Here is a 26,546-nt window from a genome sequence, read left to right on the forward strand (position 1 = left end):
ACTTACAGTCTAAAACAGAAATCAAAGGTAAGAATTATGTAGTTGGATTTAAATAAAGGTTAGATTCAGATTCTCAGATGGGGTCTTCCGTTTCATAGTGCAATTGTCAGCAATCTGGGCATGGAGTTGAGAAATGAAAAAAATTATATCTGCATATGTGACAAAATTATTTTGTGCAGCATGGTGAAAGCTAAGTGGTTATCTTTAGAGCCCAGTATGCTAGATGAATGAGGAATACTGATAGCAAGATGCATATCGATACTGAAATGGAATCAGAGTTACTCATACACTGGCTCTAAATTAACTGAGACAAATGACACGAAGCACTTGCTTGTCTCAATGCAGAATTCAATGAAGGAATGAAAATTTGATCAACATGAAGCTATGGCAAAAACATGTTAAAACAATTGGCTGGAGAAAAAAAACCTGAAAAAATCATGGTGCATTTAAATTGCTGCTCCTCCTCTGGAATATTATTGCATGTAGTAGAAGGGGACTTTCAGGCAGTATCAACAGAAACAACAATGCAAGAACTCTAAGGAGCAGGCTGAAAACAACATCAGAAAGGAGATGAATAAGAGGAGACATAGAAAGAATATATAAAATATTGAATAAAGAAGGAAGATTAAGAACATGAGGGCTTCCTGTCTTCTAACTGAGACATTCTGTTCAATTGAAAAACTGGATAATTTAAACCCGATAAAAGGATACTCTTTCCTTTTTTTTTAATAGAGTGTATAATTATACTGTTGGGCTCTCTGCTAAAGATACTTTCACTTTTCTCACTTGATAACTTTATACTTCATTTGTGTATCTTAACTCTGTTTTTATTTTTCTCTTTATTTTCTCTTCGTGTTTGCAAAAACACGGAAAAATTATTACCTACTCACTCATGTCTAGATACAACGCACTGACTCATTATACAACAATTATTCTATACAAGGAGCTTATATGAGATGAGGAAGTAACTGAGAATCCAATACCTGCTTGCAGAAACACATCTCTTGTCCTCCTCACTGATGTTAATCCATTGCTGTCCAAGCTCACTCTACAAACCTGGCTATCCCTTTCTAGTGCTCTTTGTGAAAGTATCCTTGCCACCATTCCCTGACACTTCAGATCAACCCAGAGCAAAATGACAGGAGCCAGAGCAGACAGGGTCTGTCTGAAATGAACCACACTATGTTAATTGTTCTGATGCTATCAGGGAAGCAGGGCAGCACATGGGGGAAAAAAGAAAGTGCTACTGTATTTTCTCAGCTTCTTTCACGGAGATCCCAAAGGGCTTTTGTGTTCACATTAAACTGAATTTTCACAGGTTATGAGATGGCTAAGTTATATTCACAGTTGTATCTGCCTAGACCCAAAGAAAGTCTCTTGTAGTAGGTGGAATTACTGACTTAAACACCTTGGATCTGACAGGGAATTCAGATCACTTTCTGAAAACTGACTTTGTAATTTTGGTATCACACCATTGCCAAGGGACTAAAAGTTCTAAATTTCAAATCTTATAGAACATGAAGTCCCAGCTTCCTGTGTTTATTAAAGACCAGTTAATCTTTTGTAAAGGTTTTGAATTAGTACTCTTAATATCATGGGAAGTGATTACCCCCTCTACACTCACTCTAAACCATGCTGTCTCTCAAAAAGAAGTGCTACTGAAGTGCAAAGTCTAATAATTGTCACAGGCAGCAGATATAATATTAAGTACGTCTTGACAAAGGATTAATAGCAGGGGTGCTGCACTGCAGGACTGAGGCAGGTAACCAAATGAGTAAATGTCAAATGAAGGATTATCCTCATTTGATGCTACTTCACACATCTCCTTTCTGCATAATCTCTCCCAGCTGAGACCTAAACCAGGTGTTTTCAAATGCACAAAGTAGAAGCTCTACCTGGTGTGCAAAAGGAGATCCACTATTAGCTGTCAGCAGGAGTGTCATCTCCTTTTCAAGTACTCAGCCAGTAGTCAGGACACAGCACTACACTGCCAGCTGACAATGGCAAAGCACCCACCAAGCCAAGCTCTCTCTGGATTGTACTGAGCTACTAGTATTTATTATTCAATCTGCAGTAGTACCCATGTCAAAGACCAGAGCCCTTCTGTGCTTGGCTTTGTACAAACAGAGACCAAAATGTGTCTCTTTTCACCTGATTTCATCCTCAGCATCCCACAGTGCTCATTTAGAGGATCCAATGCTGAAAAGCTGTGTGAAGCACAGGATGTAATCTTTCAGCCTCTTTTTTTAGCCAAGGCAAAAACCAGTGAGATCCTGGAGACTTTCTAAGCACAAGTACTATCTTTACAAAAATGGGTGTGAAAGAGCATTGAACCCTCAAAATTAAACATACCAGAAGTAAACCAGGCCAAATCTTCATGTGCTGACTCATCAGCTTTTAGATATGTGACAGCACACCCCTTTTCCCCTCTGCATGATTCTTAACTCAGTCCACAAGACACACAGTAGCCTTCAGCAAAGAGGCCCTCTGGTACTTTTCTTCTCTGTGCCCAGATTAATGCCCAAAGGCCTTCCTTCCCTTGTATTTAAACCATCAGTGAATAAATAATTACTGACACCCTCCTGAGCTTCTCCACTGTGCTCATCACTGTATAATCTAATTGCTTCACAAAACATTAATGCTTTCAACCTCCCTCTGAGGTGAAGGGGAAGGATTCATTTTGCACAGGAACATGAATCAAAGAAAGATGGAGGCAAAAAGTGTCATTGAGGTTGCCCAATTTCAGGCAAGAAGATCTGGGCTTGTTAACATGACAGAGTATACAAAATGTTCAAAACAGCTGTCAGTATCTTCAAGTCATGGCTGTGAGCAATTTGACTCCTCTGCAAAATTAAGACTGATAGGCTAGGACTCCAGAAGACAAACTGAGCCTGGTCATCACCCCTGACTAGCTCAGTTTGCTCAGCATCAGTCTGGAACTGTGCTGCAAGAGCACAGTCTGCCCTCCAGGCAGCAAACAACCAGGTAAGATGCTCCCTCCTCTTTTAGGCTGTCGGGGACAGGTGAGGCAGTGTCCTGTCGCTCTCACTGATGCACAGAGGATGTTAAGGCTGTTCAGGCTGGGCATTGAAGAAGACAGGGGCCCTATAAACACTGTGCAACCCTGAAGTTAAAGGTGGTATCAGAGCACAATCACAAGGGGGCAGTACCTTCATTCTCTGAATGACCGGCTTCTGCGTGCTTTATTTTGCAGCCTTTTCTCTCTTCGGTTGCAAGTCTATGTTGTGTCATAGAAAGGCATTTTGTGCCAACTTGCTTAGCCTGTACAGTTTCTGGGCTGACTCCTCTCTCCTCTAAAGACTGCTTTCTGTTTCACAAAACTGTTATGGCTGGACAGAAAGATGAGCCTCTACAGGCTTCCCAAGGAGGAACCAGAGCTACAGCTGCAGGGAAAGGTCCTCCTTCCTATTTGTGGGCCCTGGACTGGAACATGCTGAGTGCTTAGTTGATTTAATGCATGCTAATAGAAAATCTCTTAAGAGCTTATCACTTGGCTAAATGGGACAGTATCTCAAGAACTGCAAAGATCTCATCTACATCATCTAGGCAACATTCCTGGCAAAGTTCAGCTTCCCAGTAAAAAGGCAATAGCTCTTCTAGTTTGTAATCTCTTCTTCCCTAACTTCATTTGGATAAATTAATAAACTTCTGATGTTTTTTTGAAATACTCAGCACTAGACAGGTATTTACCATGAAAAATGATGCCAAGTGTACACCATTTCGACTAAATTAAAAAAGATAGGAAACAACACCAAGAAGTAGAAGGACTATGTTATGTTAAGTATAGTTAATGCTACTGATACTACTGATACTACTCACACATAAGTAGAAATCCTTCCTGTCTTGCAATTCCATCTAGTGGCTTGCTGAATTGTACCATTTTCTTGCAGCAACTCTAATGACATTAACCTGAAAATTTCCAGAAACTGGTATTTTAAACCAGGAAATATTTTTTTTCTAGACTTTGATCACAGTTGCTGACAGGACTTTATATGGGATGAATCTATGGATTTATTCAATACAACAGTTCTTGTGCTGAATGCATTATTTGCAAGACAGTGAATATTAAATTAGGTTTTACTGACAGTCCTGTGGCATTTAGTCTTGGAATTTATTAAGGCAATGAAATGTGGTTTGGGTTTAATACCTTACATCACTGTTTATTTTGGTTTATATAGACAGGTTCACACAGGAGAAGTTAAAGGGCACCAACAGAGGTGAGTTGCGAAGCAGGAAGAAGAACTCTTCCTTTCCTTCCTTTCAATTGACAAGAATGGAAGTGTACATTTCCAACTCTGCATGCTAAATGGACATACTCTTATCAAAATGAAAAAGAAATCTTAATTCAAAATCATGTGAAATTTTTTATTATGCATTCCTGGGATGTATGACCAGGAAGGGCTGAAAGCTTTGGTCAGCCACAGGTTAAATCGTACAAGCATTGCTTTCTTCAGTGACGCCAGTTCACAAGACTCACTTTGAAGACTCCCTAGCATCCTTACTCGGTCTTTGCCTACAACTCCTTCCAGTTCCACAACTGTTTTCAACAAAACTATTCATCTGACTCCAGCTTTGCTTTGGAAGAGAAAAAGGAGAGAGGACTTACTCCACTGTCGAGACTATGCCAACTTTCATGCACGATTTGCTTTACCAAAGCTACAAGCTATGGGAAAGGATTTTAGTTATTAAGTGCCATTCCATCTTAATGACAGTGCAGATAGCACACCTCCACACAGTTACATGTATCTGACATATGTGGTCCAACTGCTGCCAGCCATTGACATAAATCACATTCCTCATTAAGGAGCTTCATAACTGGGACCATGGCTCCATTGACTTCCAAGCTATATTGAGAGCAATAGCTGTACCTGTGAAATACCACGCAGCTACTCAAGTACCTCAGAGCGATGAAAAGTGCTTAAAAAGGAAAACACAGCACTTACACTAATACCAATATTTGCACTGCTGTCACTCTCTGAGTTTGTCAGGCTCATGGTTCCTAATGAATCAGTTGTGTGCCCCATCTTCTATGGGTAAAAACCCCCATAGCCTGTTTTCAAAGCTGTAAATATGTAATTTTTGCCACAGACGCATTTCACAGATTTCACAGAATACTCTGAGTTGGATGGGACCCACAAGGCTCATCAAATCTGACATTTTAAGTGAATGGCCCATACAGGGGGTCAAACCCATGACCTTGGTAGTGTTTTGGGGCCTTGCCTAAAATGGGTGCCCCATCTCAAGAAACTGCTGTAGGGACTTGCTCCTTTGCTTCATTGCAAATTGAAGGTGGAAGCTGCTGTTAAGCCAGGGCTCAGAAGCACTCTTTGAGGGTTATAAATGCAAGGCCAAAATTTTCTGACACTTTGGAGAGGTGGGGGATTTTTTTTTTTAGAATACCAAAGGAGCTTTTCTCAGTTAACATACAGCCATGCCACAAATACAAAAATGTTCTGCAGTTGCATCTCCATTTTTCCTGCTGCAGTTCTTAATTTTCTTCCACTCCCTTTTTTCTTTTTACATTATTCCTTTAGTTCCCCCTCCTTTGTGCCTTATTTGCTTATTTGCTCCTTTGTCCCTTTTCTGCACAACTTCTGTCCATCTCTTCATCTGCTACTCTGCTATTCTGCCTCCAGAACAACCGTTCCTGACTGTTTTTCCTTGCACACATAAGTGAAGCAGCCAAGTGAAAATCACAGCATTTCTGATGACAGTACTTCCTTGGTACCAAAAAAAAAATTAGCCAGAGAATGTAAAATCTTTCCAGACATGAAAACATGAAAAAAAATATTGAATACCTGTGGCATTCACGTTCTCTGGAAAAATCCCTTTGCCCAGGATTTTTCCCCTGGGAAGCTGAGAAGCTTCTGAGAAAAGGAAAACAATTTTTATTTTATTTGCTTCTCCTGTGTTTTGCTTCTCTGGAATGTGTTTGGAGATTGTTTACCAACAGGTGATTGTTTCACTGGTGTGAGTTGTTTTCACTCATGGCCAACCAGTGCCAAGCTGTGTTGAGACTCTGGAAAGAGTCACGAGTTTTCATTATTATATTTTTTTCATTCAGTAAGTATCCTTTCTGTATTCTTTAGTAGTTTAGTATAGTATTCTTTAATATAATATAGTATCTTAATAAATTAGCCTTCTGAGAACATGAAGTCACATGCATCATTCCTCCCTGCCATGGGGGTTCTTGCAAATACAATAAATACCCAAAAGTTATAGCCAAACATTTTGATTGAACAGAACCATACTTCTTTACTTTCTGATGATTGTAATGTAGCAACATTTCACTGTCCATCATATCTATGGGAGAAGAACCCAAGTGACTTAAGTCACAAACCTGTCCTAGAGTTTCTTCTCTGAAAATGGATTACTGGACACACAAACACACACTGTTCCTCCTGGTCAGATAAAATATTACCTGCGCTGGACAATAATAGGCCAAAAAGTTCCTTGTGGTTACTTCTCTGAGCAAGAAAAAAACTATTTTATACTTTAAATTAAGCTCTAATGAACATACATTATAGAAACTACAAAATGCGCATATTCACAAAAAAAACCCCCACAAGTTATTTAAAGATGTGAGTATATGCTCACATTTGTATGTGTGTGACACATAAATGAGAATATACAATTCAAGTAGCAAATACAATTCTTACCTTATTGCACTTGCAGATAAGTGGCCGTAAGAACCACTGGCTGATGAACTGCTACGAGAATTATTGAGGATTGTGACCAAGGAATTTGGAGACGTTCGTATCATGGTCTGAAGGTCAAAGCTGTGGTCAGACAGGGGGGATATGGACAACGTGCGCTTTCGGCTTGGTCTAGCTGACAACCTCGGGCTCGGAAACCTGGCACCTGTTATTAAACACAAATAATTATCCACCAGGGTACTTCAGGATTTATTTTTTATCAGTGATGGGTAGAGGGAGACACCAACACACTGGGACAAGCCCGCTCTCTTCATTTGTGTTCTACTGGCCATGATTGAGGAAAATTAGGAAGAAAAATCTTTCTTCCTATGGCTTACCTCAGGGGAGCTCTGTTTATTAATGTGCAAACAAAATGATAAATGGCTAAACAAAAGGAAAAGACTTTTATGAGTTATCCCTCTCATTTCTGGTGATTTATGAATCTGATGGCTTCTTAGACATTCACATCATTAATTCAACCATGAGCAATGAGACAGTGGTTCAGATCTGGGATACCAGCAAGCCCAAACTCACAACACTTTAATACATACAGCCAAACCTACACATGTCAAATACAGTATAGAAATGAAGAGGCAGCTTTCCTTTTGGTGACCATAATTCTACCAGGTAGATATTTGATGCAAAACTAAAAATCAGGACTAAAGCAAATGCTAAAAGGGCCAGCTCTATCAGAATTCAGATTGACATTCAGAGCATTAAAATGAGAAACAGTAGGCTTTATTTGAATTTGTCCAAGATTCCACGATATTCTTTTGTTGGGGTGTATAGGGGCCTACAACTGCTAAATTTCTTCAAAACTGGACATTAGACTTTTCAAAGCAGCAAAGTGAAGGCAAACATACAGATACCACTTAAATAAACACACATTACATTTTAAAATTTTATGTCCTGATCTGAAAATCTCTACCTCTTTTAATCTATTTTACCATGTCATCCCAACTCTTTGCAGTCCTGACAGAAGATAGATCACCTTAAATTTATTCCCTTTATTTAATTATTTTCTATCTTGGCTGGGAGTAAGGAGAGAATTAGCTTCCCCACTGCACACTGAACAATTTCCTTTAACAGTACTGCTGCTTCTACCTTTTTAATCCCTTTAACCTGTAGTAAAGGACTGAATCCTAATGATCGTGACAGCCAGGGTCATGCAGGTCTTGGGTTTGATGCCTACTTTACAGCTACTTCTCCTAGAGTCCCTGACATTCTCTGTAACTTGCTAATAATTGACAGTCGGCCACAAGCATCCAGTATAGGTCTGACTTTCTTGACATCTTTGTGTCCAGGATCTTTTTTTTGCAGGGTATTTAAGTTTACATGTCTAACAATAACCAGGAGAAGAGCCCAAATGACTCTAATTAGACTCATCTCAAGATCAGAGCTACATTAGAATCTATTAGTATGTTTTCTTACATACCTGAGTGGGTTTCCCTTCTTTCAGTGCATGCTAGCCAAGATTTTAATACAGTATCGGGGCTGCCATGTTATTGCTGTTGTGACTGTGTGATCAGATCTCCATTTATAATCCTTATTCTCTTTGGCATCTGCGTAATGCAGAGTTTTGTTCCTTCCTGCTCTGTCTCCAGAAAAAGCCTTAGCCCATACATCTCCAGTCTCTCAATGAATATTCAAGCTCTTGATTCATCATTTAAAATTTAGGTATAGCCAATTGTTTATTTGTAAAACGTACCACATGCTATTTTTTGTAATCCATTTTATCTCCTTTTTAGGAGCTTGCTATTGTACTGTGTCTGATATTTCATTAGCGTTGTGCTTCATGTGTTTCAAGGGCAGAGATCTGTAACTTGTGCTACAGTAAGAAACAACAATGATCAGCAGCTGTAAGAAACTACAATATATCTAACAAGCAAATACAACATACATATCATGGTAAAACAAAAATAGTGGTGATTTGCACTTGCATCTTTAATCCACTCTTTTTCTGTGCTGACTGTTCAGCTGGAATGAATTAAAACAATGCCTCTGAAGTTATGTAATGTAATGTAATTTACCCCAGATGAGGATAAAATTCAAGTGCTTTATCATGGTTTTACAAGGGCATAGCTAAGTACAGACATTATACTCCCTGCACATTCTCAAAAACTGCTATGACTTCCCTCCTCCTCACCCTTTCTGGACTGAACCAGTCTCCTTTTCCCCTTGTCTAAGTCATGCTATGGCTCTTGCATGCCTGCCCACTACTTGATACACCTTTGCCTTGCCTGCCAGCTGCTGCCAGGGCATCCCTGTGTCCATGCTGGATGTACCAGATCTGTGGCCAGGGATGGAGAAAGACACTCCTTGCAGCTGTCAGGGGCAGCACCAGGGCTCGAGCCATGCATACATTAGTCTCAGGCATCCTCTGTTCCTCCAGGCAGCACCTGTTTCAGGCCCTATCTAGCTCTGGGAATTCAGCATCCCCCTCCATCTACCTGGGACAGGAACAATCTCCTAAGGGAGACTCTGCAGGATCCTGCAAAAAGGGAACATTTCTGTTTCACACAGGCAAGAGCTCTATCGAATCTGACCACAGGAGACAGGGATTCAATTCAAGGGGGTCCACGACTTCTAAAACTGAAAATACAATTAAATGGAATTACTGTTTTGCCCTATCTTTGTGGTTTAATTCGGTCTCACATGTGTAAAATGTCTTAAGCATGAGCTGGCCATTCATTACAGGACATTTGCTTACCCATTCATTTAGCATAACACAAATTTGTCAGTATGCTACTATAAAAAGGAATATGTCACAATTTGTCAGTGCCTCTGAATACTAAACCAAACTTCCCAGCCTTGCCCAGCTTTTATTTTAAAAACAAACACTTCAATATTTATTTAGCAATTTGAGATGTTCATCTGCTCACAGTGCTCTCCCACCAATGTATTACATTCCCTACTCAATAATGCTTTAAAACCAGAAAATGAAGGAGCACTCATTCACTAAAAATCCATTTACCGCTGTGGAAGTGCTGATAAAAGAACATCAGCTTTGGCAAAGCATGCAAATGGAAGTTGACAGTGAAGATTTGCTTAAAAATGTCACCCTTTTGGAGTAGACATTTTAGAAATAAAAAGTCAGTAGTAGACAGTAAAGACTTGAGTGTGCCAACAAAAAATCCAGCAGGTGTCAGAAGAAAAGATCTTACTCTGAGGTGGAGATCAATTCTAAAATAACAGATATCTATCTCCATCATAAATTTCAAAAATGGAATATGCCATCCAGCAAATTTGCCCATGAATTTGATTTCTGAGTTGAAGTTTTTAGCATTGCTTAATCATTTATAAGGCAATCTTCAGACATGTATCATTTATTCCATCCCTTTAAATCAAACTTTGTCAAACCTTTTTTATTCCCCTCCTTTAAATCAAACTTCTTTGACCATGTCTCAGGAACTAGTTTTTATTGAAGGCTGTGAACATGGGACATTAAGGGGGGTGGATTTAAAGTCAAACCTTTTTTCTTTCTTTCTTTTCCTTCTGCCTTCTGTTTATAGACATGTAAAAACCTTGTTTTCACTTTATTAAAGTTTATCATAAATTTTGTCTTGGTTTTCAAAAGATAAATCTGTCATCAGGATGAGAGAAGAAGGAATGGCTTTGATACTACACCCTCATTCTCTAACTGTGCTTTGACAAACAGAAACCAAACCCAGTCCAAAGCTTCTCATTCTGGCTTAACTCTCCAGGCTGGTGTTTTGGTCTGGCTGAGATGACATTAATTTTTTCCCACTGCAGCCCTCACAGTGCTGTGCTTTGCACTGGTAGCTGGAAAGAAGTTTTGGCTGCTGCTGAGCAGTGCTGGCACAGCACTGTCTGCCAACATTCTCCCCCATTAGTAGGCTGGAAGTGGGCAATATCCTGGGAGGGGACACAACCAGGCCTGCCGACCAAAACTGACCAAAGGGATATTCCACACCATATGATGTCAGCTCAGACATAAAGGCTAAGAAAAGGAGGGGGTGAGGGAGCATTCATTAATTACAGTGTTTGCCTTCCAGAGAAACCCCTCCACCTGCTGGAGCCCTGCGTCCCAGGAAGTGGATGGACATTGCTTGCTGGTGGGAAGTAGGGAATAAAATTTCTTGTTTTCTCTTTGCTTCTCCACATGCAACCTTTCACTTTTGCCTGAGTAAACTGCCTGATTTCAACCTACGTGTTGTTTTCCGTCTATTTTTCTCTCCCATGTCCAGCTGAGAAGAGGGACTGATAGAGAAGTTTGGTGGGCATCTGGCATCCAGCCAAGGTCAATGCACCACAGATGCCCAAACTCTTTAGGTCAGCTGGGTCAGAGTCTCTAATGCCAAAAGGAGTAGGTCATTATCAAATACCTTTAAAAAAGAGAAACCTCCAGTTCTGAGTGAGGATAGACAAAAGTAAATGTGAGTGAGAATATTAATAATTTGGAATCTTGAAACCTCAGGGAACATGCTTGTGTTCCACTGAACCTCATTTAGGAGAGTAGAACATATTCCCCACGTGAAAAATGCACCTATCAACCCAAAAATAGTGATTTTTAAAATTGTTAAATTTTTTTTTAAATAGTACTTGAAGGCAGTTTTGGAATTCAACAGCTTTACAGCCACAATTTCAGTTGTTGCTACTGTGATGATGTCAATAACTTCCACATCTACTCCGCCTCTTTTTTGATGCTATACTTAAAGGTGACAGATAAATCTGACTTTTTTAGAACATGCAAGAAGATGACAAGGCTTGCTCAGGGTCTCTGGCCACCAAAACTGTAGAAAAGCTTTATAGCAGCAGAGAAAATTTTGGTCCAGTTTTCATGCCACTCAGGACAGGAAGAAGAATTACAACTAAGCACGCATAATCTTTGTTTTATTCTTCTGCAATGTATTAGACAGCTCATGGACAGTGAAGTTCAGAGCTTCAAGAAGTCTACTGCTCTTTGGGTAAGATTTAACCTCTGATTAACAGTTCTCCCACTCTTATAATTCCCATTTGAAATCAATTTTCCAGCACCACAGAGCAAAACAGAAAACCCCAAACTGCATGTAACACACTTTGGAAGTCAGTGTATGCTGGTGTTGGAATTATTATTTGCACTACAGGAAGGGGTAGAGATTCCAAATTTTTGTGCTAGATGCTGTATAAGCACAAATTAGGAGACAGACCTGCTTTGCAAAAGAAGAACAATGTCTTGCTTGTATCTATTTGGTTGCTGTGTGGGATAAATGAGCAGCAACCTTTCAGTCAGTTGAGTCAACTTGCTTAGAACTTGATAGCAGATGAGGGAAATTACTCAAGTGTCTTCTGCTTCATTTGACAAGACTGGGCAAAGGCAAAAGACTACTTTTAAGATTACCATACAAATCCTTAAGAAGAAAGATCCATACAAATGGCATTGCTTCCCATTGATCGCTGTACTTTGTTATTAAATGCATACACGGGCATTCTTATTGGGGATTTTCATAAAGCCTTAATATCAGCTTCCTGCTAATTGTTTTGTTCTCGTTTCTAATCTAAAAATCTGACAAAGAAGAAAGGGGTTTTCTTTAGCATGATGAATGATAGGCCATTCAGATTCCTACTTAATGACAATTAATTTACTGTATACCCATGCAAGTTAAGATAGTTTTAATTAGTTTTTACAAAGTAAAAGGGTAACTTCATACTCTATTTAGATAAAAGAAGCTATTGCCTGACTAAACACATTCTCATCAAATACAGAAGGTGAGCTGAGTGACCTTACTAAGATTCACTCTTATTTTAATTCTCTATTTACTGTTTAAAAATAACCTATTTGCATAATAGTGCAGTTTTTGTCTCTAACTCTGAAAAAAATGCCTAATTGAAAAGTTGCTGGTATAATTAATCTCAAATGTGTGATCTTAATTTTTAAAAACAAACACAAAACAAATTAAAGTGTGCATTTCAAATGTATCCTAGCTAGAGCTGGTGAACACAAATATCCTTATTAAAGATGGTGTTTAGGTACCTTTTATGAATGGGATGAAATTATGGGCAAAGGTCAAAACATTTCCTGTTAAGTAAGAAATTATGACATTCTTGGAATGCAAAAGATGGAATTCTATGTAGATCACAACATATGCAATCTCTACTAACACATGAAGATCCTTCAGCAAATGCCATTACTTGTATGAGTACTGCAAAGTCTTCTAGTTGTCTCAAGTTTTCCAACGTATATATGGGAATCTACCTTCCTAAAGACTGAATAAACCTATTAGCTCAAATCTGCATCCAAGAATGTGGTTTGGTACTGCTACTTATGTGCATTCAGACACACTCTCTCACAGTAGGAACCAAACCCCCTGAAAATTTAAAATATCCCTGTTTATTGCGAGTGAAGTTTAAGTAGATGACCTTTAAGGTTCCCTTACAACCCAAACTGTTCTAGGATTCTATGATCCTTTTCAAGGAAGACGTGCCCATTCATGCAAGCTGGGATTTGTCCTTGCCGCTAGAGCACAGCAGCAAATTTACATCACCTAAACCACGTGTAACAGCGTTTCCATTCTGCAAGGTATTATTAATAGGCATTCAGTGCTTTAGCAGTGTGCCTCATCTCTCCCTATCTCCAAATCTGGAAGTATCATATTCTTAACCTTTCAAGTACCTAAGTCTGCACTTTAATTTCTGGTTTAAATCCAGACTATTTGTGTGAGTTTACTGTGCTTCTGCAGCATGCTCAAGGTATGTTACTGTAAATTCTTTATGCATGTTACTGGTGCAGTGAGACTCATAAGAGAAAATTAATTTTAAAAATCCTTCATTAGCAAGGAAAGAGAATGAAAAAAATCCTTCCTGCACAGTTTCACAACTATCTGTCTTGCCTGATTCTTACAAAAATTTTTGGTCAGTCAAGTACTTCATAATCCAAGGAGTGTGTTCTGCAGCTATATATACTCCTATATTTCTCTGCATTCCAGAGGTAAAACTCCCAACACCCACACTCCTTGAGATCACCAACTATGGTATGAAGCCAACAGCAGGAAGAAGAAATTGCATATAAACAAGAAGTTTAAAATTCTACAGGAAAATAAGGTTGTCTAACACTATTGTATTGTTCTGTACTATCAAGCAAAAGTCAACATCACCACCTTTTCTTGCCACCATTTTTTATTGCCCTCATCAGAAGGAACAGAGTACATCCTGAAAAGCATGAAAGCATCTATGACTTGAGGGGAATGTTCTGCATAATCCCTTCTGGTTGATCAAAAGAAGCAGTAGCAAGCAGTTTGCAATGGGGTCCTCTTTTTTCCTCCTTCAACAGAGAAACAGAGACAGATTAGAGGACTGAAAGACACTGAGTGGATAAAGAAGGCTCTTCATATTATGGAAATACTATGGAAAACTAAGTCAGGATCTTAAGAATTCAGCAAACTGCTTCACTTTACAAGTGATCTCTGGTCTACTGGTCTATGACACACAGCTTGTAAGTGCAGCTAGCACTCTCTGAAAGGTGCAGGGCGTGCTCTCCTAACAGAAAAACAGATGTAAACTTTCTGTTAACAGAGAGCTCATTGGGGAAATACTCAGCCTAACTATGAAAGTGAGTTACTGACTGCAAATATAAAAGGACATTTTCAAAAGCACTCAAGACCTGCTAGAAATAAAATTTATAACCTGTTTTCAGGAGCAGTCCTGCTCCTCTCCCTACTTTCTTTCAAAGTTTACTTTTAGGCTTGACATAACCCTTGTGCATTTGGCAATCAATTCTCTGGCCCTCCAGCCTCATGAGGAGGCTTACATCGACTCCCACTTCTCTATCAGCATGGAGACCTTTTGGGTCAGACTACGAACAAACCACATGGTTCCCTTTGTAGGACCGTCTATATTTCTAGAAAATATCACTCACTATCCATGGCATGAAGGTATTCCATATGAAGAGCCCCGGCTCCTGCAGTGGCAGCTGAAGGAATGATGTCTGCGTATGGGCTGCGCTGGCCTGCCAACAGAGCCATCTGATGATAATATTCAGCTGGACTGACTCCAGCGTGTGGAGCTAAAAAAAAACAACATAAAAGTACTGTAAATGACATAAGATAAACAAGAAGGAAAGTTTTATCACATTGCTGTTTCTCTGGCCATTAAAACAGCTTGTTTATTTTTTTAATGTAATGCAATGTCTGCACTATGCCACCACTGGTCAATATATTTCATCCAATGGTACTGTAAAGACACCATTCAAAAAACCAGCTAGACCTAAAATACTAATGAGCTTGGTGATCTCATATTTTTGTATTTATTATTAAGTGACTCAGAAAGTGACAGGCTGACAGCAATGGAAACTAGTATAATTTATTTAGTGACATAAAAAAGCAGGAAAACCTTCCTAGAATTTTATTCACATTTACCTCATCGCCGGCTCAAAGGAATCCATCTCTGAGGTAACAGAGTGGCTGAACTTCCATAAGCATTCAGGTATCTGGAGTCTCTACTCAGGGGACTAGAAGATTCTCCCTTACCATGTCTCTCTGTGTCTATGCTTAGGAGCAAACAGGGATAAAGCATGAGTCCAGGACAAATAATAGGTGTCCATGAACAACACAGGGTCAGTTTTTTAGGAGGACAGACTGAAGTCAATAAATGTGACCATCCCATCCTTCAAAGTTCATGTATAAATATACTTGACATAAAAGTCTATTTGCAGAGTCAAAACCCCAGACTGAATAGACTCTACATCCCATCAGTGAGGTTATCGTGATGCAGTCCTCTGACAATGACTTGTATTAGCTGTTCTCTCGTGTAAAAATAACATGAGAGCTCCTTGTTCCCCTACATTTTTCCCCTACAGGGTCAATAATGGGAAACCCTGGACAAATACAAAAAATTGACATCACTTTAAGATCATCTCCTCTCAGCAGGCTTCAGATGCTACTGAAGGTAGAAGGTCATTTCATGAGCTTGTGTAAGACGTACTCATAAAATAAACTGGGCTCTCTCTCCTTAATCCTGACCCCGACCTGCCATGAAACTTGAGGCGAACAGCCCTTCTCTCTGGTCCCACTTGCAAAACAGTTTACACTCTGGTCACTACAAGATGGTATGCAAGCTTGCCTGAAACACTTAGGACTCCTTAGGTTAATGGGCTGCACCCCAAACTGGTACACCAGATTATTTTTATATTCTTTCATATGAGTCAATGAGATTTTTCTTTAATCTCACCAGCTGTATCTTGAATGAAAATGAAATGCTGGGCTGAAATTCTCTGAATATTGTTACCTACACAGAGCCGAAGATAATTTATATTTTCATTAGAAAATCAGGTCCTAAATGCAAACCTTAGAAACAAAGAATCAAGATTTACACTTTTAATGTTCTTTTGAACATGCACAAGTTATTGGAATTCAGAGGAAAGTTAATTCAGCAACAGACTGCTGAAGTGTATAGTCTGCCTTTATTGCTACCAAATAAAATGAAAGAATGTGCTTTTGATCTTAAAATGTTAAATATAACATATAAGAAAGGGTGATGAGAAATAGATGTATGTCAAACAGGAATAGGAGTGGCATAAAAAATGAGCTGAGATAAATTAAAAGTTGCTGATATTTTTTCAAATTACAAACTGATTTCACAATTAAATACAATCTTCCCACTTTCTGTGAAATGGTAAAGAAATTATTCAGCCCAAATTTTAAAAGATGGGTAACTCACACTGAATCACTGATTTTAAAGTTTTACAGTAGTAGGCAACCATGGTATGTTTCCAAACAGACTGAAAATACTTCCTGAGCTTTCTGACATAAGTGTCTGGGTTAACAAACAGTAACATTGGCTGCAAACTTTAAAATTAACTGCTGCAAAAAACATAGTGAACACATAATTACTAAATGTTCCATATGCAAAGAAATGTTCTGGTGCCCTTAAAAGATTATTCCTTACTACCTCCCTCAAACATAAAAAAATTAGCCTACTAAATGATGTACTGCATGAAGGGCAAGTGAAGGGTAAATGGAAGACCTGCAGCCCTAAATTTTTTCCTGTTTATTCCTGGGCAGCTTCAGCTTTATTCCCATTTTTCTATAAGCAGAGGCATTTGCTTCTGCACTACAGGCACAGCTAAGCTCGATCTGAGCACTCTTCTCTACACAAACCAACTCCATCCTTACCCCTGCTCCAAATCCTCAGAGAAGTCCTCAGCCACCCCTGACCCACCAAATCTGCTGGCTAAGGAGAAGTGACAAGAGTTATGTTCCAGATTGTTTTGGCTCCTGGTCATCCCTAGATCTGTGAGTTCACAGACTGAGCACAAAAGTACACTGACCTAATCATCTAACTGTCCTAAAGCAAGTAGGCAGCAACAGAAATCTCACTATGGCTTTCAGAAGAGCAGTAACAACTTCCAAGTCTTCATAGTTGAAATGCTACATCAATTAAGCCATGGTGTCCTTTATGTTATTACTATGTTAGGTGCATGTACCCCTTTAAACCACGGGAGTGTTTCATTTGCATTGTAGAAGTGCCCAAGCCATGATTCAGATCCTCTGATGCCAGGAACCCACATCCGAAAAAAGGCATTTTATTGTATACTTGATTGATCATACAACAGCCTATGGATTCCAGGGAACAAACTTGCAGCTTTTCAACAGCATGCTGTTCGATTGAGAAATCATCAATGCCTTAATCAAGTTACTGTATTTTCATTGGATGTTGCCAACACCAGGGCTGTGGCAACTGATCAAACATGAGCTGTGAGCCTACGGGAAGTGTAAAGTAACATGTATTTGCTTAAAACCAGAAGAGAGATGCTTAAGCTAGTCAATTTAGCATGTACTTATGACAGATTAAGGCTGTGTATACGGTCAGCAATCAAAACTCAGGGGATGAGCATTAAGACAGAGTGTACTCAGCTGAACTGTCCACACCTGAGTGTCTCATGCCATCTGAAAGCCTGGAAATCCAAGCAACATAGGCTGGAGGGAGAAAACTGTCTTTCTGAGGTGGCAGGTGGAGTTGAGGCAGGGTATTTCTCAGACCTGAACTGACACCAAACACCTGCACTGTAGACAGATGAACCTCAGCACCATCATAATTATGACAGAGCTCCAGACTCAACTACTAACATGCCAAGTGTCCTATTTGTTGGGGAACTGAATAGTTCCTTGAGGCTTCACTACCTACAACTCACTGGACTACAATGGCAGAACAACACAAAAAGATCACACATTTCTATATTGTACACATCTACATTTAGGTGCCAGAATCTGAAACCAAATCTCTGGATGTTTCTGGAGCATCATTTGGGTGCTGGGTCAGAGAACACCATGTGCCTACATCTTTGCAAGTGAATCCAGTGTGGTACACCTGAGACCAAGATTGTGTACAGCTTAACGTCATAAGTGGTGATAGGTGGTTTCCTTCACACCTTCCTTTATGTGCCACTGGAACATACCTTAAGAATAAATGAAATTCTGCAGGAATAGGACCTGAAGAGTATTGAAGATAGCAAGGTATGCTGCACATTAGCTCCTGTGAAAAAGCCCAGATGTACACCCCTAGAGTTTTCCCAATATATGCCATTACATTATAGCTCTGTCATTTTTTTCCTGTATCTAAAGCTCCAAAGCTCCTAAAGCCAAAACTTGTCTTTCTGACCATTCAAATCTTTTTCTTAAAAGTATTTAAAAAAAATACTTCCGCTAAAATAAAAAGGGTAGAATCAGGAAGAATTCATGCAGCATTCAAAGTGCTGCTAGGAAAGCCCTATGTGCATGCCATATACCTTGACTGACAATAGGTCATTAAAATTTATTCTCATAAGAATATGTGCCCATAACTAATGGATTAACTGTAAAGGTATATATTCTTATAAACGAGGACTAATTAGTTATCCGTTTGGATAGGGTGCACTGCTCATTTTTCAAATTCAGCTAAAGGCAGTTTAACTCTGCTAAGCTTCTGAATTCACTGGGAAGATCTTTCCCATAGCTAAAGTACCAGTTTAATTACCTTTCTCGACAGAGTTGATTCTGATTATGTTACATTTTAGTTCTCTTCAGTAAATGATACAATTTTGAAATGTCAAACTGCTTGTGCTTACCCATTATTGAAAAACCTACTATTAACAAGACACCTTTTTTTGCAACTCTGTTGATGGCTCACTTTGGCAAAATTCCCACTCAAATGAATAGGATGTGCTAGAGTAATGACAAAAGTGATCACAGGAGTTCACTTCAGCCCAAGTAGCCTGGAAAGTAAAAGCCATGGTTACAGCAAGACCTAAAGCACTGAATTTCAAGTATACTGCCCACCATTTAGATTAAAAAGGACAATCTTGATCATCAGCCACTTCTACATAAGCATCATTTCATTGGGCCATATTGTTGGCTAGGATAAACTGAAATAATTCTACAAAACTTTAACAGAACTACTGACTAAATGTTACTAGTCAGTTCATGCTTTATATGATTGAAAAATACTATTTTAATTAACAAGCCTTTTGTGCCTGAAGAACTCCATGGTTATACACTCACGTGCACTCATGAAGAATCTGACTCAACTCAGTGCAGGTACAATGGATTTTTCGGGAGATCAGAATTACACCCCATGTCAGCCCCACAATCAAAAGATATCACAAGACATACACCACCCTTCCAGCATAAATTTTGAATGAGGCAGCTTTTTTTTTTCTTCTCCCTGAAGTTTCAACATTTGTGAGATGTACAAATGAGCCATCATCGGCTGATGAAGTATTGAAACATTTATGACATAATGAATATGTCTGACAAACCTAGTGAAGCTGCTTTGAACAAGGGGGAAAAATGTTGACAAGATTAATATAACTTAAGTTGCTACAATGACAGAAAACAGGAAGCCTGTCTTAACCCACCGTCTGTTGGGCTGAGTCCACGGGCTGCCGAGATCATGGAGAGGGATGGGCTGCTGTGCAGGGACCTGATGTAGTCCATGTAGGGGTTAATGTATGGGTGAGGGGTGCTGAAGGGAGACTCTGATGTTGCAGCAGGATTTCGGTGCGGTGAAATTCTAAGAAATGGAAGCTCTGAGTATGTTGGGCTACTAGATAAGGCAGAAGGCCTGGAAGAAACAAAAGGAAGAAAAACAAAACCAGCCAGGTTATCCATACAATAAAGCAAAATACTATAAAGGTAACACACTTGTTTCTTGAAGAGTAACAGCTAGGTTGCACATGTACTGAGGTCAACTGCCTGGAAAGAAAAAGGTTGGGAAATTAATTCTTCTCTGTCCCCATTATTAGCAACATTTCTCCAACCAATTTTAACATGACTTTTTATTTGGTTTAATCTTTACACACCTCAACACCCTTCCCCCAAGGAGTTAAGGAGAAAATCACTTCAATTAGTGCAAAATATGCACACTGTATTGCATAGTAATTCTTACTGCAATATGAAATACACACTGAGATTCAGCATCATTTACGTGGCTATTGAAAAAGGAGCTTTGAGAGCCATACTTCAAACATGCCAGCTTACTCTTTTTTGAAGTGTAAGATGGCATGTTTATACAGAAATTGCTTCAGGAGTCCCCAACTTTGCAAGCCATTAAGATAGATGGGTTCTTTGGAGCATTTTTTTGTTGCTGTCCCTTCCCATGAAAAACGCACAAAACATAGTGGCAGAGTAAGAAATATTGCTGCATATGCGTGCTTTTAGTATGGTGCCAGTGACCAATGTTTTTTAACAAGACCCCATTAATTAAGTGCATCATTTTTGTGAATGGAAAGCTTGGTGCCCTCCCGTGCTATGTGCAATGAACCAAGGCTTAAAGCTGACAAAAGACAAATAACCCGCCATAACCCTCACCATCATCCCACCCTGTTGATATGACAGTGTCTGGGCTCTGCTTGGAGACTTTTCTCTCACAGCATCCCATCTCCAAAGGCACTGGAAAAAGTTCAAATTTCATCACAAGGGGCTGGAGTGCCTGCCCTTGCCAACCTGCTCTTTGGCAAAAGACAATGATTAAGCCTGTCATGCATTTACTGTAGTCTAACTGGCTGACCCGAATTAAATGCCTTTTTGTCCCTGTTTTTCCAATTAATTTAGCATATATACAGCACAGACACAGGCAGCAGCTGTGAGAGCAGTGAGGGCAGCCTGTTCCTTTGATGCTGCTGGCTTACAAAGAGTAATCAAACAAGAAATGTATTTTTTTCCCTTTTAACATACACATATCATGATCAATGGAAGTAGTTGTCATCACCTAAAAGACCAACAGAACATAATCCTACATAGGAGCCAATTCTGCCCTGCCATGCTAGCATATGAGTGGGACAGTGATCAAAGTCATGAATTCCTAACGTGACGCCAGCTTCCCTGCCACTAAATCTGTGAGGGTTTGTAAAATCTGAGGAAAAATATTTCTCCTGATGTGTTTTTCTCCCTCTTTTCCCTTCCCTACCTGACCTTTTTTGTGTTTGTTGCCCTCCAACAAGCTTTCTGCAAAGTAAGCATATTTAGCCTTCCTGTATGAAAATACCTCCTAGCTCCAAAGGTTGTTAGAGAGCTGCATTTTGTGCTAGCAGCAGGTACCAACAGTGCAGTCTCTCCTCTGGCACCTGAGCAAGTGACCCACATAAAGCTAAGTCACTCACTATCATGCTTTCTGCATATTTGAAATGCACTGAGAACCTGAAACCAGAAGCTACTTTCCACCACTGCGCAAACCAGACATCTTCTTTCCTCAGAGAACTTTTCGTCTGCATGGTTTTAAAGTACCTTTGTTTTACAGTGGAAGTGCATCTTTTACCTTGGTACTATGAAACCACACCGGACATTAAATATTCATTGTCTCCTGATTCCCTATGAGGCCAAGATTGGTTGGCAAGAGCTTTAAAAATCACGGTTATGTGGGAAGCAAAATTACTACAGCTGGGTATCACATTACAGAGTGAATTTCCTATCCTGGCAGTGAGGAAAATATAGTAGTACAGCAAATTTAATACAAGAGTAACAAAGTAACTAAGTCTGGATGTCATTTTCTGGGAGATTCTTTTTAAATGTGATCCCAACTCATATTTAGAAACACGAAGAGCATGCAGGCAGGCTGGGGCCCTGGCCTTATCTGGTGCATATTGAACAGAAAACTTTAAATGCTTATGCAAGAAGGCTGAAAGACTGTATCGGCCTCAGTGATTCACGCTCCAGCTGGCCAACAGCCAAATGCTGCCGCAGGAGCAAGATTAAGAGCCAGGCTGTCAGCTCCTCCCTCCAGATCCAGCAAGAGCCATTCAAGGACACCAGGACTCAGCCGCTCTTCTCCTCCTCAGCCCTGCCTCTTTTTCTCTCTCCTGTTCTGAGCTCCTCGGTTTTCCTAGGATGCTAGGGAAAGGACACTGACCTGGGTAATATCAATCAACAGCAGGCATATAAACTATTATCTGAGGCAGAAATAAAGAGTCATCAGATTCCACAAAGAATTCCCAGCTCTGGACTCTGATGTTCCCCAACTTCTCTCAAGCATCTGATTTTAACATGCTGCTAACTTCTGTGCTCACTTTCAGTCTCGACTTCTCTTGCTCCTCTGTGTTCCCAGACTCTCCTTTCCCTACAGACCCATGTTTCCTCATGCCTTCTTCATCTGCTCTCAGGCCTACAATATGAGTCATCCTGATTTATTCCAATAAACGACACATATTCTTCCTTTTCCTCTGTGATTAAACTTCACTGTGAACATCTTTCACAAGTATTAACTCCATCCTTCAACTAAAATGCAGCTTTTAGAAAGGGTGCTGCCAAATACCCTTACTGTTGCTTTGTAACCTCATGCTGCAATAAAGAATAACTTTTGTCCTGTAAACAGCAAAAAGTACAACCCAGGAGTGGCTCTGCAGATCATCATTCAGTGACAAACAAATCAAATCTCCCGATGTGGGTGGCAGTCCATCCCCATAATTTTTATTGCACATGTATAGAATGGTTTGGATTGGAAGGTACCTTTACTCCATGATGTCATGAGCAGGGAAAGAAGCTGGGGACCCTCCTTCAAACTCAGGACCCTTCAGCCCAGCATCCTGCAACCTAGCCATGCATCCTGCTGAATGGCATTCTGCCTTGGGTCTGAGGCTACTTCATGGGATGCAATGAGACTTCAGCATGAGAATAGGCAAGGAGATTTTCAGTGATACTGCTTGACAATTTATGCCTCACCTATAAACCAGGGGAAGGCAGAACTTGCCCTGCCTCTTGACCTGTGCAGAAGTTCTTCTGTTATACAACATACTCAGACCACTTAAGGGAGGGGGCAAAGCAGATGTATGCTCTTTTCTGAATCAGCACCTCTGCGTCTACTTCTAGTGACACTGCAAACTCAATTAAAATTTCATACAAAGCTGATCACAGTTTCAAGACATAGTTGAAGGTCTCCAGGTTTGTGGGTAAAAAAGATCCTGTGGCTGTGTTTCACCACTAATTTTTAACCTTAGGCACATTAGGATGATTTTATTATTTTCTCAGTAACCTCGATTATATCTACAACCCTCACGTAAATGAGAAGGAATAGAGAACAGGGCTAGCTGTGAAGGCAACTCCTCCTGTCTAGAAGGCCTTCCTGTTCACTGCTAAGGTGCTGAAATATTATGAGTGCCACACAGTTTCCATATCTAACACAGGACTTCCCACTCCCCACCCATACCTAGCCTGCCAGTTTCCTCCTGTCCCAGCTCTGATGCTCTGGAGAATCTCAACTACTCAGCTCGCGAATGGCACACATGTGCAGAGGCAGGGAGATCAGTGTAAGGGCAAACAGGTGTATTTTTTGCTATTAGTCATGACACTTCTTTGATGAATTGTTGCAGAGGTGGTCTGCACAGTCTTAAAAACTTACACAGTTACACCAGTTCAGCAGCTGTGAACAGCATCAGTTATAGGGCAAATCACAGTATGCGTGAAGCTGCTTTTTTTAAAAAAAAATTGGGTTTTTTGAAACTGCTGAACCACAGGTGAGGTATCTGTAGGATTTTAGTTATTAATCATGAAAACAGTGTCATTTTGTTTTGTTGCTTACCGCTACAATAGATGGACTCTGTACAAGAAAACTGACTAGAAGCAGGTTTGTACTTTACCCACAACAAAAACTGAATCAAATGAAATTCCCTTTTCAGCCCATATAGCCCTTTTTTAACTGGTGAAGGAAGATCATGGGAATCTGAGAGTCCATGAGGCAAGCGTGAGCAAGTTATACATATTTCAAAATGATCTGCATGCACAGATCATTACCTAGTTTATCTTGAAAGGATCACACACATTCTTTCCACCAGCAGAAAAATCTGAGATACGGAGACTCCTATCACATACTTTTGGCTGTTTTTTGTACTTAAGTATTTGTCAGTTATACAAATTAAAAAAAAAAATTGGATTGCACAAATTCAAATTCTATCCCTTTCTTTGGTACCAATGGAACAGCTAACTTGAGGTGGAATATTGCTGTCTGGCTATGACTAGAGGTGAAAGTCCCTGGGTATGTAAGCCAACACAGAGCTTGTTCACTCTGGGTCCTTTCAACCACCCTCTCAATGCTCTATTGATGGGATTAGAGGATCAGCCCGAAGTCCATGAAACTGTCTTATGTGGATTCATGCATGGAACTGAGTTAGGAATTGAGGAGGGGGGGATGGAAAGAAAAGAGACCCAGTTCAGCATGCTGGGGAGCAGCAAAGGCCAGCTGCTCCCTAAGAAAAGGCAAGCCAGGAGCCACACATGGGCAATGCACTCCATGCCACCAGATCTGAGTGACCAGAGCCAGATGCTACTAACACAGTCAATCACGAGCCTGAGACAGGGCAAAGTGACAAACCAGGGCTGGGTTGGGCCAGTCAAGTGCAGAAGGAGACAGGGACAAAGACAGGTCAGGAGACAAGTTACACCCTGGTTCTGAGGGCTCTATCCAGAACAGCTCCCTGCAGTGCAGATCCTGAGCTCAGCCAGGAGCAGGACCACAAACTGGCACTACTTACAACACAGGTCAGGCAGCTCAGCTAAAAACCAGTTCCTGGATGCATGAGGTCTTGGTAGAGGTCTCCAGTGAGGCCACTCAAGACAACTACTGCCAAGTAGTGGCCTCAGGGTACTCACTTGCTTTGGAGTGCTTGAACTGTTTTAATACATGCGAAAATATCTATACAGTGAAAATTGTCCCGGTTCTTCTATCTCTTGCAAGTGTGAAAACCACAGGAGGCCCCAGGGCATAGTACAAGTCCCTACTTGTCACAGGCATTCTTCAATAGCAATGTTTTCTGGAAGCAGATATAAAGCCACTCAGAACAGCCACAAAGGCCTGTGCCACAGGAAAATCTGGACTACTATGTTTGAGGTTGGTTTGGTGTTAGAGATCTGCCATAAATGGTTTCCAAGTAACTTTAAGCTGTGCTTGGACAAAAACCTCTTCTAAGCACAACCTATCTTAAAAAAAAAAAAAAGGAGATTTAAGCTCTTTCTGATTTTTAAAGGAAACTATAACTCCAGGACTGGAAATCTTAATGTCAAGTTTTGTCCTGATAAAATTTTAAATGGCTCTTTTATGAATCTGTTGAAAAATACATTTATATTGAAAACAGCAAGTGATCCTTAACTATAACATTGTAAATATGACACTGAGCTGAGGTTACAGATGGAACAATAATCTATCTCACAGAACAAAGCTTGTCAACAAGGTGGGATGAAATATTGTAACATAATTTAATTTATTATTGCCTTTTCATCCATCTTGTTATATTATGAACGTGTCAAAGTTCAAACCTCGATATTTAATCACTTAGCAGTACGTTATTCAATGCTAGAGCAAGCATTGATGGCATAACTCTCATATACCAATGATATCCACACTGTTTCTCTGATACCTGTTCAATTTAGTTCTGCCTGGAAAATTGAAAAACATTAAATTCATTAAACTGCCAATGATACTTTTATCTTTTTCTTTTTTTTATTCCTGCAATAATCATCTGATGTCTGCCCACAAAACATTAATACTTACTTCTAGTAGAACATGGAAGATGAACAAACAAGGACTTTCTTGGTATGTGGTGACTCCTATTCTAGAGCATGTGGCTCAATTCCTTTGGTAATATCTCGCATGTTAAATGTCTATTGTTTATTTAATACCATAGTTGCTTGTACAGACTGACCCTTCAGCACCAGCAGCCAACAGCTGGCTAATAAAAGGTTTTTGTATTAATAAAGTTGAGCTCTGAGATTTCAATGTAAGGAGACTGAGGCCAGCACGGAGCATTTTTCATATGCAACCCACAGGCCTTTTCTCTTTTTACTTCTCATTGAATTGGTAAACAATCAAACCTATAAATACATACTATGGGAAATCAATAATATAATTTTTAATACCTTTTTTTTTTTTCAGAAATTCCAGCTTCAAACAGGCACTCCATTCCCCTAGAATGATTCACTACCTCAAAGCTGCTATATCACATTTTTGGACTTAGGAAAACTAAGCAAGTAATCATGAACATTTAAAGAATTATTTGAATATAGGGAAATGTCAGAGCACACTTCATATAAAACAGCTGAAGTGCTGCAAAAGAGTAAGCACTGTTAACTATATTTTCTTAATGGTGGAAGTGAAGAAAAAGGAGAACATGAGCATGTATTTTAAGTCCTGAAACAAAAAATCCTCTTGATTCCGTGTATAATTTTCCATGTTTCACCATCTAGTGAATATTTACTTATTTTCCTCCTAAATTTACACTGAACTGTAGTCAACATAGGGAAGTAGGTCACAGAATCTGATTTGGTAGCAAAATTTCATTCAGTAGATACATGTTCAAATAAATCATGAGTGGGTCCATCCCTACGTAGTTTGTATAGAAGCTAGATCAGGGTTTAACGTAGCCAGGGTCTGGTT

At 39.8% G+C, this 26,546-nt stretch overlaps 1 protein-coding gene across 1 annotated transcript in view; it reads right to left on the reverse strand.

Moving 5' to 3' along the window:
• Nucleotides 1-26,546, reverse strand: part of GLI3 (GLI family zinc finger 3) — a 201,593-nt gene that overhangs the window by 47,730 nt on the left and 127,317 nt on the right. Inside the window, exons 5-7 of the mRNA XM_041400044.1 lie at nucleotides 19,546-19,751; nucleotides 14,572-14,718; nucleotides 6,681-6,882 (exon numbers count right to left, since the gene is read on the reverse strand). Coding sequence (XP_041255978.1) covers nucleotides 6,681-6,882; nucleotides 14,572-14,718; nucleotides 19,546-19,751 — 555 coding nt within the window. The remainder of the gene's footprint in view (nucleotides 1-6,680; nucleotides 6,883-14,571; nucleotides 14,719-19,545; nucleotides 19,752-26,546) is intronic.

Source organism: Onychostruthus taczanowskii, unplaced genomic scaffold (genome assembly GCF_017590055.1).
Source record: "Onychostruthus taczanowskii isolate IOZ18803 unplaced genomic scaffold, ASM1759005v1 scaffold170, whole genome shotgun sequence".
Classification (NCBI taxonomy): domain Eukaryota; kingdom Metazoa; phylum Chordata; class Aves; order Passeriformes; family Passeridae; genus Onychostruthus; species Onychostruthus taczanowskii.